Raw genomic sequence first — 15,029 nt, forward strand, 5'->3', positions numbered from 1 at the left:
ATGCGAAACAGACCCCCAGAAAATTCTTCAATTCAGGGCCTGAGCCAAGCCTTGCATTGGCGGACGCCAATCAGTTCTGGAACACCCCATAAATCTTGAAATGCCTTGGCTTGCATCCATCTGTAGAGCAGCTAGCAATGGCTAGTTTCTCACTATCCCAACTGGCAGCGAAGATGGTTGGCCCGCTGACACCCGAGTCTTCTGATGATTCTGATGGCAGAGGACGGAGACGGTAGGGAGCTGGTGGGAAGGGATGGGAGCAGAGGAGAGGGGAATTAAGAGCGGCAATGGCATTCAAAAATTTGGGCAAGGGTTGACTGCGGAGAGAAAAAGATGGAGAGAAGCAGGTAGCCAGCCTGATGGGAATGTTCAACTTTGAGGGTGGAGTGAGGATTGAAATTGGAGCGGCGATCTCAGTTCGAAATTCAACGGAAACTCCACTTTCCTATTGAAAACCTACGGTATATATGGGAGAGTGTCCCCATTGAATATCATGGGGATTTTTACGTGGTTTCAATTGCAAACCCTCTGGGCCGAATTTCAATATTGTGTTTTAAAACTGAAGTCTTAAACTCGTCGAAATAACCACAAAGGTTAAACCTAGAATTTACTATTTTTAGGGACCTTTATCTTTTTGAGCCTATTTTCTTCTTTTCCTCTCCTTGGCCTCTGCTTGCAGCCCAACCCTGCGAATCTCTAATCCTCAATTAATCCCCCACTCCCAAATAAGAGGCCCAAAATTCCTCCCGGAGCACCGATTTGAATTGCGACGGTAATGTCTGTCCTGGCGCTTTCACTGAGAGCGAAGGCTTCCGGATTCGCCGTTAGTTATGCATCCGTGCACGAATAGTACGTCACCAGACCGGAAAACCTGCTGGTTCCGTGCGGATCGTTTCATCCCTGTCATTGTTGTTGCTCTGGCCTTTTGTTCGCTCAAATTTGGCTTACTACAGATGTTCACTCTAACTGCAGTCCTTCCTACTCCCCCCACCCCTCAAAAATTTTCCCTACAAGAAAAACCCTCCTTTTAGCTGAACCTCCTATACACCTCCCTCGACATACTCCGCGAATATAACAGAATCCAGTGCGAGAATCTTATAGCGATTTTGGATGGGGACTGTTTGTTAGAGGATGTTGCGGGACATGGATGGGAGATGGTTATCCGGGAAGTGTAGTCGTATGTTGTGAGAGGCTTGTAAAAAGGGAATATTCAATACTGAAAGTAAAGTGAAGCAGACGGCATGGCGCAAATTTATCCAAATTTTCACGACTGGACGGTGGGTTGGCATAATTGTTTAAAGACAGGAGGATAGGATGTCCGGCCCTGTTTGTGCTGCTGAAACCAGATATCAATGCGAAGGAGGGATCTCTGAATTGACGGGTATCTAAAGTAAGTAGGTCGTAGTTACATGAAATAAATACAAGCCAGAAAGCAAAATGAAACATCATCAACGCATGACGACGAAATAAACCCAGACCTCAGCCAAAAGTTTCTGTACGAAAACGTAGTATCACTGTGATTAAAACGGGATAAACAATCTTCCTTGTGAGAAAACTCGTATCAAAATATATGCACATAAATTGACGTTTTCTTTATCTGTTTATACATCCTCCACTGCACCAAGGGCCTGACCGTATTTTACATACTGGCCCTTCTCAATACTCCATTTCCAGCCGCCCTCGCGATGCTCTCCCATCCACCCCAAGTCAAAACTAGGTCTGTCGCCCAACGGAGCCTCGAAAACCAACACAATCGAGCTCCCAAGCTGGAACCCGCCCATCTCCTCGCCACGCTGCAGCGCGTGACCCGCCAGCGTCTTGCTTGCGTGTCGATACGTGGCCTCGGAGAAGCCTGAATAGATCTCACCGCGCTTTGCGGCGGCTGCGGCGACACGGTCAGCAGCCGTATCGGTAGTCAGACTGTTGGTGCGCAGTTCAGAATCGAAGTTGATCTTAATGGATCCGACATTTGTAGCGCCAACGGGCGTCATGCTGAAGAAGCCCCAGCGCCATCGACCAAGAAGGACAATTCGTTCGTTAAGCGTAAATAGGCCTGGTAGGGTTCGTTGGAGGTATGGAGAGACGGAGAAAAGTTCTCCGGCGAAATGGCGTCGGCTTTCGACAACCCAAGATACTGGGGAGTGAAATCGGTGGTAGTCTCCTGGTGCTAAGTAGATGACAACGTAGAAGAGTGCTCGGTTCGATGTGGGTTTGGGCATATACCAGGCTGTTTGGCCTTTGGCAAGATCGGCCCTAACTTTGGCCTCTGAGCTGGAGCTCGAATGCATTGATGCATCCATCGATTTGTCTCCATCGGGCGCCTTGCCCGTCCCTGACAGTAATGTTGGGAGTGTGTAAGTGATACCATTCATTTTCGCAAAGTTCTCATCTGCGGTCACATTATCGGGATCTTTATTGCTGCTGTGCTCGCTATGGTGTACAGGGCTTTTGGTAGGGTGTACTGCCTCGTGGCTTGGGCTCATCATTTCATGTCCTAGCAGAGCATCTAGGCTGTACGTCATACCCTTGACCTGCTCGACTTCCCCATTTTCAATCATACCGAATTGAAAGATGCGTCCATCGGATGGTGACAGAATGGAAAGGGGGTTTGGATCAAGAGGCCTAACGCCCGGCTTAAGCTCGCGGTAGAAGAAAGAGGCAAGGTTGGGGTAAGCATGGAGATCGGGCTCTGCTATTTCATCTAGATTGACGCCAAAAATCCAAGAGTAAAGCTTGAAGCCTGGAACGCGGAGATAGTAAGGAATGACCAATTCATTGAAACGTCCCCAAAGACGAGACATGGCTTTCAATGGAAGAGTAGACATAACTTGAACCTGCCATGGCCCGCTTGGACGGACTTTTCTTCGCGACGAAACCTCCTGATATCCATCCTTCTCACTGGTCTCTCGTTCTTCTCGTTCCTTCTCTGCATTTTTAGACCTGAAAAATTGAACGAATCCTAAGAATGCGATACCCACCCCGACGGGGATGGGATACCACTCAACCTTTGTATTTCGCAGAGCAGTCCGCAACCTCGAATGGAACGACTCTTTTCCATTGCCATTTTGCTGCCACCTTCTGGATGACGACGAAAACAGCCTTCGAGGTAAAGTAATCCTCCTGCTATGTTTGCATGGGGTGATCTCAGCTGCAACGACATCCCAGGCTCTCAGAAACTGGGCAGGATTCCGATAGACAAACGCCCGTCCAACAGGCATGGTTGGCGTCTGTTACTGTTAGGTATACCAAAGGTGGCCCAGATATCACCATGTCATGGCCCTGGACAGCGCAATCATGACCACAAATTAATTGACTCTCAAGCGATGAACGCACAGTGCATGAGCATCTGTTGACATGCATCAACACAAGTTTAAGGAACTATTGAGGTGTGTTTTAGTTTTAGTCTTTAGAAATACAAGCCGTGGGCTTATGTTAGTCCGAAGGCCGAGTTGTGTCTGCTGAGTCAGCTACTCTACTTGATTCTTATTTTAGAAATTCAACTTCATTCAAGCTGGCATCTTGATCATGGGCAGAGAGGAATAAACAACAGACAGATGGAGGGATGAGTCGCATTTCTATCGCAAATACCTTCTTTGGCCCCTCTCTGTCATTCATCTGCACCATGAGCCATTTTGCAGCCGTAAATTGTTGACTTGTTTATCTACCACTATCTCCCCCTCATACATTCATCCCATGCCACCTGTTGTACAATCAACACTATGAGCTGGCTTTCATCCCGTCTGTGAATTTACTGAGGCAAGCATTTTCTGTACAGATAGCCTTTTGGATGTGCATGCTATTAAATAACTCGGGATATCCTCATCTCAACCCTCATATCCTGATTGCAACCCTACGTCATTGTCTGTATATCCGCAAGTATTCCGACACCCGAATACGTGAACCTGGCATCTAGTGATACCATAGGGTTCTTAGGGGCGCTGAAACACAAGATGACTACCGATATCCGGCACGGTGATATGGGGACTTCAACTGAGTTAAGCGCCACCAGCTCTGATTTGCAAACCGTCGTCCTCCATATACTGTCTCCATCACTAGAAGCCCCAAATCGTGTGACACTGAATGACCTGCCTCTTACAATCAAAATCTTCGATCTGAAAACTCGACTGTCTGAAATGCTACCCAACCGTCCTCGTCCTGATATACAGAGACTCATATATCGGGGGAAACCTCTGGCGGACAATGAAGAGCAGCTGAGCAATATAGTGGAGCCAGCAGATGTATGTTTAATAAACGTTTTATATACCTGGAGTTCGTATACTCATACATGATATTTTGTTGGTAATTAGGGCCGAGTACATACAATGCATCTTGTTCTTCCTCCTAGTTGTGCCAAAATTCCCATCCCTCCTCCACCAAACCTCTTCCAAGATCTCAACACCTCCCCACATGACTCTTCTGGCTTGCGTGCTCGAACAAACAATATAGAACCAACTACACAAAGGCCCCCCCGCTCACCCCAGTATCATTCTGATGCTTTGGTCAGCCAAGTCACTTCATTGCATCAGCAAGTTATAACACAGCATCAACAGCTGACTGCGCAAATCACACAAAATGCGCGGATAACAGACAATAATCGCCATGGTGATATCGCATTTTCAACAGCAACAAGTACATCAAATATCTCGCTCCAGAATAGGCCTGAGAACTTTTCTTTGTTTGGCTCAAGACCAGGAACACAGGGGATCAATCTGCAGAGTGAGAGGATAGGTTTGATGCCGAACAATGAAGGCCGCAATCCACCAGGTGCCTTGCCACCTATCTATAGGACCACGCAGTACAACATTACGGCGTCTCACCCTCCTCCCATTCAACGTACAGCTAGCTTCCCTCCCAGCGTTAGCAACCGTGTAGGAGATGGTGAGATTGGCATGGGACCCTTGGATGAAAACCGACAACAGAGAATTGCACACCTAGTAGAGTACATCTTCACCATGGAGGGCCAACTCCGCTGGGGCATCCTCCCACCCATTGACGAAATTTCTCGCATACGTGTTCAGCTGTACCAGATTTTGGATGAACAGTATCACCAGCCCCTTTCTCCGAGAGATGGCATGCCCGAAGCGCTTCTAGGTCGGCTTGCATCACTTACCGCTCGAGCAGATCAGATCCGCATTTTGAGAGCCCGATCCCCGTCATCCTCGCCCCAAAATTCCCTTTTTGGCCCGCCACAAACTATACAAGACAACACACAGTCGTCCGTATATTTACTCTCTTCTCCATCTGGCTATCATGCCGTACTTGTGCCCCCAGCTGGTGGCACGGGGCATCTTACCAACCACCCAGCAATGCCAATATTTCATACTCACAGGGCAAGTTCTCACCCACACAGAGTACCGACTCCACACCCGGTACTACATTCCGCAAATAATGCCCCTGCTGTACCGGAGGCAGTTAACCAGGCCTTAAACCAAGCTGTCCTGAGGCGGCAACACCGGCCACGTTTGGGACAGCTAAGTTTCACTCGATTTCTCCGACGTCTCTGGTTCTTTGTTCGTCTATACTTTCTCTGCTATCTCCTTAGCGAAGACGGTACATGGTTTAGGATTATTCTAGTTTCACTCTCCGTCCTCACTACCCTTTTATCGGAAACGGATATACCGCAGCGCCTGCAAAGAGCTATTATAGATCCATTGCAAAGACATCTTGAAAGTTTATTGCCTCTGGATGCTCACCATCCGCGAGAAATAAATGCAGTGCCAAGAGCTGGTAACACAAACGCCCAGCCCGTCCATCCAATACAGGGAAATGGCGTTGACGGAAGTCTTCGGCCCCTTGATGGAACGCAGCAAAATGCAGCCACAGCCAACGGCGAAGCAGTTGGCTTTCTTCATGGACTTAGGAGGGCGGAACGGGCGCTTGCTCTCCTGCTGGCAACTCTTGTCCCAGGTGTTGGGGAACGCCATGTAGCGGCAAGAAACGCTGCAGTGGCTGCGAGGCAAAATGAGTTGGCTGCAAGGCAAGCGGCGGAAAATCAAGCTAGAGAGCAACCGAATGAAGACACAGAAACGCAAAACAACGAAACTGATGATGGCGGTGCGGATGCAGAACCTGAGAGGAGACCTGGTCACACGAACAACCGGGAAGAAAATCCCTTGGAAGCATAAAATTCATGAATACGCATGTACCCGTATTCTGTCAACTCATTAATGTTTCCTGTTCTCCAATTTGTTCTCCCTGCTTGTATGTCTCCATTCTCTTGTTTGTGTTATATCCATATCCCGCATTCCTTTATACCCTTTCCTCGTTTACAAACATTTCATCAATGTTATTCTCTGTAAGGGCTATTCGGTGTTCGTTGGATACCTATTGTTTTGTGTTAATCATGAAAGAAAAAAATGAAAAAGAAAAAAAAAAAAATTAATGCCATGGTAGCGCTTTCATGCCTTTTAAGTCATATCGAAGCTTTTGTTATTGTCCTGATTGTATGCATGTATGATTATATAGGGAAAATAGAGCAGTTGTTTACTTCGAACTCTCTTCGTCACTCAATGCATTCTTGGGCTTCGCTCGCTCTGCTACAGGCGCCCTGTCTCCTTGTCCAAAAATGAGGATATAGCCAAGTGGGCTGTGCAGTACTTAAAGGTGATATCATACCGGTACTGGTAGAGATGATGCATCATCCTGAGTCAGGAGTGAAGAATGCCTACACAACCAGCAGCTGTATTTCAGTATTCCTCACCCCCACTCCGGCCCCTTCCAACGACCATCCAATCCAATAACTTAACCCTCCTAGTGCTCCTAACCTCAGTCTTCGCCTTACCAAAATATCTATCAGCCCCAAAACTACTCCAGCACAGTACTTTCTCAGAATCGCAAGAAAGTGTTCTGTACGTGGGGAAATATATATATTAACCTCCAGAGTGGATTACTTTGCAATCACATCTCGACATCCGCTTACGTATCTTTGCGCCTGGCTCGTCAAATTCCTCACCCAAAATGAATAATTTGGAACGGGGGACGTGCCACCGTTCATAGCGTTTGCGTAATAGGGAGAGTGGAAAGCTGATGATTTTCGAGGGAGATGATTTGCGGATGTTTCCCAGTCGAATGTTGTAACGCCCATTCTCACACCCCCGGACTCAGTCCCTCCTCAGCACGCTGTCGAGTCAGACTGGTGCCTGGTGCAAAATCCTGCCTCGGACTAGTTTCCCGTCTTTCCTCTGGTTACTCTGGTTAAGGAGCCTAAAAGCGTTCGCTAATGAACCCCTTGGCCTGGCAACATAACCACAATCCAGGGACTACCGCCCCTGGCAAGGAAATGCTAGACCATATTTCGTCTAGTTACTAATCTTAACCGACCTCCCCCCCGGGACAAGAATTAAATTTCTATGGTCCAGATCGGGGATTTCTGGTCTTTCATTTCCCCTCTATATATATATATATATATATATATCCGAAATAATCTAAATATCAAAAATAATTCACTCCTTCAAAACCAACTTTATCGTCGCTCTTTACTCTATTTTTCAAATTCCGGATCTGCGCTTTTGCAATCTTCATATTGATTAAACTATCTTTTTTCAACCGTATAAGATGCATATCCACTTGGCTCTCGTATCTGTCTGCCTTTTTGGCCTCAGTTCCGCTCAACAAAGCATCGTAACAAAGTTGACTTTTCCAGGGTCAGTTGATTCACAGAAAATCGAGGCGTCAGTGGTTAAAGCGGTAAGCTGACATAATCTCTTGTTCCCGTTATTAAATGTCGAAGTGAAAAACAAATCGAGAAAACTTTAATCCAAAACTTACTCTTTCTTAGGATTCTTCTGCCACGGTGTATTGGCTCAATTGCCCCAAAAGGCCCGATTCCACTGAATGCGTTTTGCCAGGTGTGAACCTCAAGCAAGGACGAAACGAAGTTGGACTGGACTACTCGGCGCCAGGTCACGAAGGAGGGTAAGAAACCCCATAGTTGGCCGTGCAGAATAAGGGGGAGAGAATGAAAAAAGATGAAAGCTTACACCATCCCACTTAAGCATGGTGAGCTTCCGCTTGGAGTGTCAACTCCAAACCTCCTTAATCGACTGCGCGCGCCTCCAGTTGACTTCCGATGACGGGAAAAGTTGGGCCACCCTGGTATCAACAGATATCGTAATCCCCACTACATTCTTCGCTTCCCTAGACGTCACGATTACGGCTGGTTTGGAGAAGTTGAAGGGCGCGGCGACAGCAACCCCAGTGCCCACTACCAGCGCGGAGAGCCCTACAGGAACTGGAGCTGGTAAAGCTGCTCCGACTGGGACTAGTGCGGCCGCAACCACGAGCGAGAGCGGTGGTAAGGCTGCTCCGAGCAGCAGCCGGGGACATGCTGTTATGCCTCTGGCCACGGCTGCGGCTAGCTGGGGGGTTATCGGTGGTGCTGCTATGGCTGTTGCTGTGCTTGCCATGTAATTGAATGGAGTTGTTTCTGGAAAAGTTGTAAGCTGTAGACTAATACAAATCTATCTGCTACGCCCTATTGTTTAGTTACAGTGTACTGTACATTATATAGAATAGTTTGCTGCTATTCTTTCACTCCACGGCTCTGCTTTGCTTACATTTTATAATAACTAACGCTACAGAGAGTATAATGAGATACAAACATAACCCGGTGGCTACGTATATAATAGAATATTTCAGACTTCAGATCTCGTAGCCCACAACCCTTGTTCAAGAGAATACCCCAAGCTCAGTGAACTATGCCCTAGATGTTCAAGAAATCATCACACGTTCTAAAAGATGTATCTTGAAACCAACCTTCGGGACGATTTTCACGAACAAGAATGCTCTAATTTACCATGTCCTTGAGATAAGCATGAGCCGCACTCTGATGAAGGTGGAAAAATATAATATGGATGGAATCTGCACATCAGAAGACCTTCAATGGACAAGTTCCAGTGGACGGCAGCATGCTTCCAAAACCAGAGTTCCGTCGATCCAACCACCTCTGGGGATATGCGCACTCAAATCCCAAAGAATGGACTGAGCACATAGACAATATGGAACAGGCATCCCACCCTAGCAAGCAGTTAATATAGTAACAAAACAACTTAAACACAAGCTAAGCCACCAGCGTCTTAGATTTTGCACTGTGGAAGTATTTTTTCCAAATTAAACATGCCAATATTGATTTCCAGTAAGACTGCCTTCGGTCATTCTAGATATCACAGTTATTTAGCGCATTGTGAGCACTTTGACTTGCAAAATCAAAGTGTTGCTCGCGAGCTAATCATAAACCAAAGCTAGAAAATAAAATCTATATTTATCTGATTCGATTGAAAATTCTCTACAAATCAAATGGAATGAAAACAAAACCCCGTTACTGTCTTTCACATCACCACGATGTGGTAACACGGGCGAGTGGTTTTTGGATGATCTAGAACATGGGCATACGGAATCTTGGGCGAGCATGATTAACCTCTACGCAACAGTCATTAGTTCATTTTTTCCACAGCATGGATTCGAGGGCGGGCGACCCTTTGCTCTGCAAGAATAGCCAACACGGTAGGTAGGCCGGGTGGCGCAGCCTGCTCAGCCTTATGCACATGCGTATTACAACACTTTCAAGAGGCCACAGAAGTAACAAACAAAATGTGGGGACAAATTATGGATGATGGTGCAACCCCGCAGCAGACGGGAATGACTTGTAGAACAATGAAGGGGGCTTTGGACTTTGGACATTATTCCGAGGAAATTCGGCGGGCCGCATTGAGATCCCAGCCGTTGGAACTAAAATGACTAAATATAAACTCTGTATGGATGCAGAACATCCTATCCACATCTGGAACCTTTGATCTCTAACTAACTGCTCAGACAGAGAACCTAGCAATGCCGCGACGGGGAGTTGGGGACAACGAACGAAACAGACGGCTGGTCGGGAGTAAGGGTTGCGTGTAGAAAGCTAAAATCTTTTGGTGAACGAAGACCTGTCTTTCCCCTTGTTTGACTAGTCCATATCATGCTTTGTCTCGAAGGTTGGTTGCAGAAGGGGAAGAGGGAGGGGGGGGGGGGGGCGCCTGGTTAATAAATTGTAATTATTATCCTTTAGCTAGCTATCCATTCGGCAGTACAATGGCGGGAGCTCTTCACCAGCTCATGTTGCCATCCGGATACTCCGTAAATAGAGACATAGATCAATCTTTACCCCCAGAACAAGGAGTGTAAGATGAAATTGGAAGTCAATCGGAGTGAGCTTGGAAGATCAAGTAGGAATGGATGTTCCGGCTGGATGTGACTAACCAACGTGCCTGAGGCTTTAAATTTCGAGTTGGGGCTATGGATCGCGGCTCTGTCGTGAGATCCGCCAATCAGAGCAAGCCAACCCCGCCCAAAGCCTCACCCCACCTTGGTCAGCCATTGTTTGTTTACGCTGCGTACGTCACCGAATCTGAATCTGGCGGGAGCAGATAAGACCCGGGGACATCCATCCGGGAAGGAAGTACTGGCTGGAGCCCCAGTGAGTCTGCTGTTGCTCCGCTCACACCCATCGATGACATGCATATTTGCGTGCATGTCTGTCTGGATCTAGCAGCCCAACTATATGGAGTATGCCCAAGGATAAGTAAGTAGTTGTAGTTGTTGGACAAAGACTGAGCAGAGCAAGGCGGTGGTGTATCAAAACGTTATAAATATGATAGACTCCATCGAGACTCACTTCCTCAATCTCATCATCTCAACTATGCAACCCAACTGCAACTTGGAAAATTACTCGGTAGGTAATCTATCAATTCTCCAATCAATCAATCAATCAATAAGAAAAGAAAAGAAAAGAAAAGAAAAGAAAAGAAAAGAAAAGAAAAAAAAAAAAAAAATCACCTACATAGTCAAGCTGTTCGCTTCATTTTGCTCTCAACATCTTGGACCAATCATTTCTGCAAAACATGTTTATTCTCCAAGCAGCCTCTCTTCTCCTGGCAACGGTCACTCTCCACTGTGTCTTTGTCAGCGCACTCCCAACATCAACTGCAGTTTCCCTATCCACAGTACCCAGCCCCTCATCTTGTCAGGGGACCCGAGGTGGCCTGCATAATTGACGGCAAGCAAGCCTGCTGTCCAGAGAATGAAATTCCCCTAGGCCCATTATCCCCGGTCGGTGGAGAGGACGGAGAGGGGGAAGAAGGCAGTGACTCCCAATCAGACGGTGACGGTGATGGTATAACCCAACGGTACGAATCCAAGCCCGAAAGGAAGGTGTGCAAAGCCGGCGAGAAAGGGAAGCTCTACAGGCCCGAGATGCAAACCATGGTCAATGGCCAACTCGTCGCCAATGTCGGGGACAATCTCGTCTTATCCAAGAAGGATTCGTCCAGGCAAGATCAGCAAATGACCTTCCGGCCCTCCGGTGGGGGCTAAGGGCTGCGCCATCAATTGGAGCGTGGCTGCTGCGCGCAGCTTCAGCGTAAAGGGCAATGGTTACACCAAACTCACCCCTGTTGGATCGAAGGAGAGCGTTGGTGCCGCGGATTTCACCAACTGGCCGCAGGTTATTGGCATGCAAAATCACATTGTTGTTCCAAGGCAGGATTGCAAGGAGGAGATGCAATATACAGTTGCTTTGCAGGAGGACGGTGAGGTATTGCTTAGGTAGGCAAAATAAAGATAACGGATTTTACATGGAATATATTTGTTAAAGATGAAATGTTTGCATGATGGGAAAAGAGTGGGATGACGTTAAGGAGTAGAACTGTTTTGCTTTTTTTGTTTGCATCCATCTCGGTTGAGTTCTCAAGGGATCATGGATATTACGCATGTTCTATCAAGAAATAGACTGGATACTTTGCGATTGGATGAATATCATGAGAGACTCTACAAATATCAGGGTGGTTTCCATTACACGTACCTTTGAAGGAGAATAATCATAGGAAATCGATAAGCAAGATAGTGCTGAATAAACAATAAACACTACTACAGATGAAAGACGCATCCTGGAATCGTTAGTCTATATTTCCTCTAGTGTATCCAGATGCGGATCGTATTTGATGCATCGGTGTATTAAATAAACCGGATATAAATAAACATTATCCCTGCCGTAAACAATTCTTCGAATTTGAAACTCGACCGGGTATATGTTGCATACAAGAGAATATGTACGTGTACGTGAACAATATGATATTGGCCGTAGAGTACACACATCGAGAGAAAATCTTCTTTCATAACTTCGCAGGGGAACCTTCAGAATCAGTCAGTACCGCAGCTGGCATTGTGTCGAAGTCTTCCTCTCCGTTAAAATGCCTAGAAACTCGTCAATAAACCCAATCTTTCACCAAACAAAAATAGAAAAAAAAAAAAAAAAAAAAAAAAGGAGGTGGGAAGAATATAGAGCATACCATCCCCTCTCCTCTCCGCCGCTCAAAAACCCACAGTCCCCATTTCCCACGCAAATCCAACCACCCCCAACCCCGATCCCGCCCTGCCACTGCGGCGCCCCCTTTCCGGAAAACAACTCCTCCCCCGACGCCTCTCCACCACCACCGCCAGCCTCCCTCCTCTTCCTCACAAACGTCGACAAACTCGCCGTAAACGGCCTAAAGTCCTCAACGCACGTATCCTCAGGCATATCCCCCGTTAGCGCGCGGCCAATCGCGATCAACGGTGCAGCATGAGTACATATCAAAATGGCACGGCTCTTTTTCTGCTCTGCAGGATTGTCGCGCTCGAACTCGTCGAGCTCAGCATCAACTTGTGCTATTATAGTTTGTAGGGTTGTGGCGATGCGGTCATGGAGTATGGCGATGGTTTCGCCGTTGGGAGACGGGTAGACATGTGGTTCGTATTGGGAGTTGAGGAGGGTGGGGAAGAGGATGCGGAGCGTTTCTGGTGGCGCAGGTGCTGGGTGCGTGAAGAATGACGAGGATCCGAACCATTCGCTGTGCAGGTGGGAAGGAGAAGGAAGTCCATCGTGTCAGACACTTTTTTTTGCGCCGTGCCATTTATTTGTTTGGTTCACTCTTTCCGATGGGACTGAGACTCACCCAAGCCCATTCTCCATCCTCACATCCAAATCTACACAAGCCTTCCTTTCCCGCTCTTGTCGGGCCTTCAGCGCCTCCACTGTTGGCTGGATGGTTTGCAAACATCTGTAGAATGGGCTACTGTAGACTCTACATGGCTTTGGGGAGAATTCATCACTGTTCAGGTGTGCCGCGAGCTCCTGCGATTGCCGCACACCGGGGCCTGTCAGTGTTGGGTCGACGGGTATGCCGGTGGGAGTGGGGTAGACGGAGTGGTAAGTGCCATTGTCAAGGTTTATGGTCCAGTTTAAGCGGTGCTGAAGGAGATAACGGCGTGTTAGTTCAGGGTGGAACGGCTGTCTATTAGGGAGGGGAATACGGGGATGGCTAGGGGAGTAGAACATTACCCCATGTCGGGTCACATATATCCTATCCAGAGGCATTAAACAGGGAAAAGCGAGAAGATTAATAAAGAAAGAGATATCGTTTGCCTTGAAAATTAAAGGACGGAGACAGGAAATAGAATTTTTTTTATCTTTGAAATAGAGGTTTCATTTACCGTTGTCGTTGATTAGGATTCTATCGGCCTCGCAGGATCGGCAAATGTTCAGCGTCACGCAACACCTCGGCTCTAGTATTCCAATTTGCAATCCGAAATACCATGACAAAAGTATATATATACTGTATGAGAAATTCATAGGGTCAGATAGTGCAGATTATTGAAGATAAACTATCTACAGATACAACCCTAATCTGCAAGCTAACGCCATTCCGCTCGTTACAAGTACGGACAGATGTCCATAGAATTAAAGCAGCAGTGACATCACCACTCAGCCCTAAAAGAAATTGGCTCTAGAACCGGAAGGACGTAATTAGTAAATTACAATAAACTTTTATTCGTGTATGGATTGTGATTATTTGTTCTTGATCTAGTAGAAGAATCCGATGACCTTTCCAGCAACATGCTTGCGTCTGGCCTCCTCGTGGTCCATAATACCAGCAGATGTGGTCAGGACAATGTAACCGAACTGACGTGAGGGAAGGAGTTTGACAACCCACTTCTCGAGGTCGCGAAGCTGGACATTGTAGCGTGGAGAGATAACGCCGGTCTTGTTGAGGCTGTTGGAAAGGAACCGAGTTAGCAGAGTGATTAGAATAATATTAGCCTGACAAGGATACATACCGTCCATTGAGCTGGATGACGATTTTGCCAGAGCGGTGGTCATCTACCTCCTCAAACTCTCCAATGTAACCTGGAATAAAAAAAAAAAATTATCAGTATGTGACGATGGATTAAATGTTACCAACCACAGAAAACAATAGACAGGAAACTTGTAAGGCCAACGCCAAAAAAGTTTTAATATATCGGGCATTTAAAGGGCAGACGTCGTAGAGTGGTTTTACAAATCGAGATCGCCGCCTAGTTATCAACCCGAATGTTTGTTTTCGTATATTGCCTCTTGGTGCTTACACCAGCGCAATGCGTTGCGAATAAGTCCCAAACATAAATTCTGACCAAGGAAATGAAGAAAGAAGAGAATAAAACGAGAATAAAACTCACCATGCTTCTGCATGACGGACAGGAACTTGACAATGACCTTGGAGCTAGGTCTGATTAGAACCTGACGTTTGCCAGACTTCTCAGCGTTGTTGATGGCATTCAGCGCATCATTGAGGACACTAGTTTTGACCATATTGGTAGCCTATAGGAAAGGGGGCACACAAGCCTCGTTGGGATGAGATTCTCAGTTCGAAGGAGGCAAGGGAAATGAGGTATCTCTATTTTATAACGGCGGAAAATGAAATGCAGTAACGAAATCATTCCGTCCCTCCCGTGCAGGGAGAAATCGAATAATTCCATCACACAATTCATGACAAACAAGTTAGCTATCAGCAGTCTTTTCGAGCGCAAAGAGTGCCACCCCATCGCAAACCTCGTTTATGAGGTAGGATTGTAGGAGGTTCTTAAGCCCGTGCCGTGGAGGGAAAAACGTATCATCCGGCGACCAGCACTCGAAAATCAACATGTTTGCGAGCGCACAGTCCAGGATGATTGCTTTTCCCAGACTAGTCGAGGGCCAT

At 46.9% G+C, this 15,029-nt stretch overlaps 6 protein-coding genes across 6 annotated transcripts; 3 read left to right on the forward strand and 3 right to left on the reverse strand.

Moving 5' to 3' along the window:
* Positions 1 to 1,601: 1,601 nt before the first annotated feature.
* Positions 1,602 to 3,218, reverse strand: PAAG_05331 (phosphatidylserine decarboxylase proenzyme; the record flags this gene model as incomplete). The annotated part of the gene is made up of 1 exon (XM_002792556.2): positions 1,602 to 3,218. The coding sequence occupies one exon, from the start codon at positions 3,216 to 3,218 to the stop codon at positions 1,602 to 1,604; it is 1,617 nt and encodes a 538-aa protein (XP_002792602.1).
* Positions 3,219 to 3,950: 732 nt separating this feature from the next.
* Positions 3,951 to 6,125, forward strand: PAAG_05332 (ubiquitin family protein; the record flags this gene model as incomplete). The annotated part of the gene is made up of 2 exons (XM_015845543.1): positions 3,951 to 4,238; positions 4,308 to 6,125. 2 exons carry the CDS (start codon positions 3,951 to 3,953, stop codon positions 6,123 to 6,125), a joined length of 2,106 nt encoding a protein of 701 aa, XP_015699769.1.
* A 1,429-nt stretch (positions 6,126 to 7,554) lies between these two features.
* On the forward strand, positions 7,555 to 8,409 carry PAAG_05334 (hypothetical protein; the record flags this gene model as incomplete). The annotated part of the gene is made up of 3 exons (XM_002792558.2): positions 7,555 to 7,686; positions 7,778 to 7,914; positions 7,995 to 8,409. The coding sequence occupies 3 exons, from the start codon at positions 7,555 to 7,557 to the stop codon at positions 8,407 to 8,409; spliced, it is 684 nt and encodes a 227-aa protein (XP_002792604.1).
* Positions 8,410 to 10,272: 1,863 nt separating this feature from the next.
* Positions 10,273 to 11,349, forward strand: PAAG_05335 (hypothetical protein; the record flags this gene model as incomplete). The annotated part of the gene is made up of 3 exons (XM_015845544.1): positions 10,273 to 10,370; positions 10,455 to 10,542; positions 10,966 to 11,349. The coding sequence occupies 3 exons, from the start codon at positions 10,273 to 10,275 to the stop codon at positions 11,347 to 11,349; spliced, it is 570 nt and encodes a 189-aa protein (XP_015699770.1).
* A 797-nt stretch (positions 11,350 to 12,146) lies between these two features.
* Positions 12,147 to 13,390, reverse strand: PAAG_05336 (phosphoglycerate mutase family protein; the record flags this gene model as incomplete). Its single annotated transcript, XM_002792561.1, has 3 exons — positions 12,147 to 12,228; positions 12,324 to 12,863; positions 12,969 to 13,390. 3 exons carry the CDS (start codon positions 13,388 to 13,390, stop codon positions 12,147 to 12,149), a joined length of 1,044 nt encoding a protein of 347 aa, XP_002792607.1.
* Positions 13,391 to 13,876: 486 nt separating this feature from the next.
* PAAG_05337 (40S ribosomal protein S22) lies at positions 13,877 to 14,641 on the reverse strand (the record flags this gene model as incomplete). Its single annotated transcript, XM_002792562.2, has 3 exons — positions 13,877 to 14,066; positions 14,131 to 14,200; positions 14,509 to 14,641. The coding sequence occupies 3 exons, from the start codon at positions 14,639 to 14,641 to the stop codon at positions 13,877 to 13,879; spliced, it is 393 nt and encodes a 130-aa protein (XP_002792608.1).
* Positions 14,642 to 15,029: the final 388 nt, after the last annotated feature.

Source organism: Paracoccidioides lutzii (assembly GCF_000150705.2).
Source record: "Paracoccidioides lutzii Pb01 unplaced genomic scaffold supercont2.14, whole genome shotgun sequence".
Lineage (NCBI taxonomy): Eukaryota > Fungi > Ascomycota > Eurotiomycetes > Onygenales > Ajellomycetaceae > Paracoccidioides > Paracoccidioides lutzii.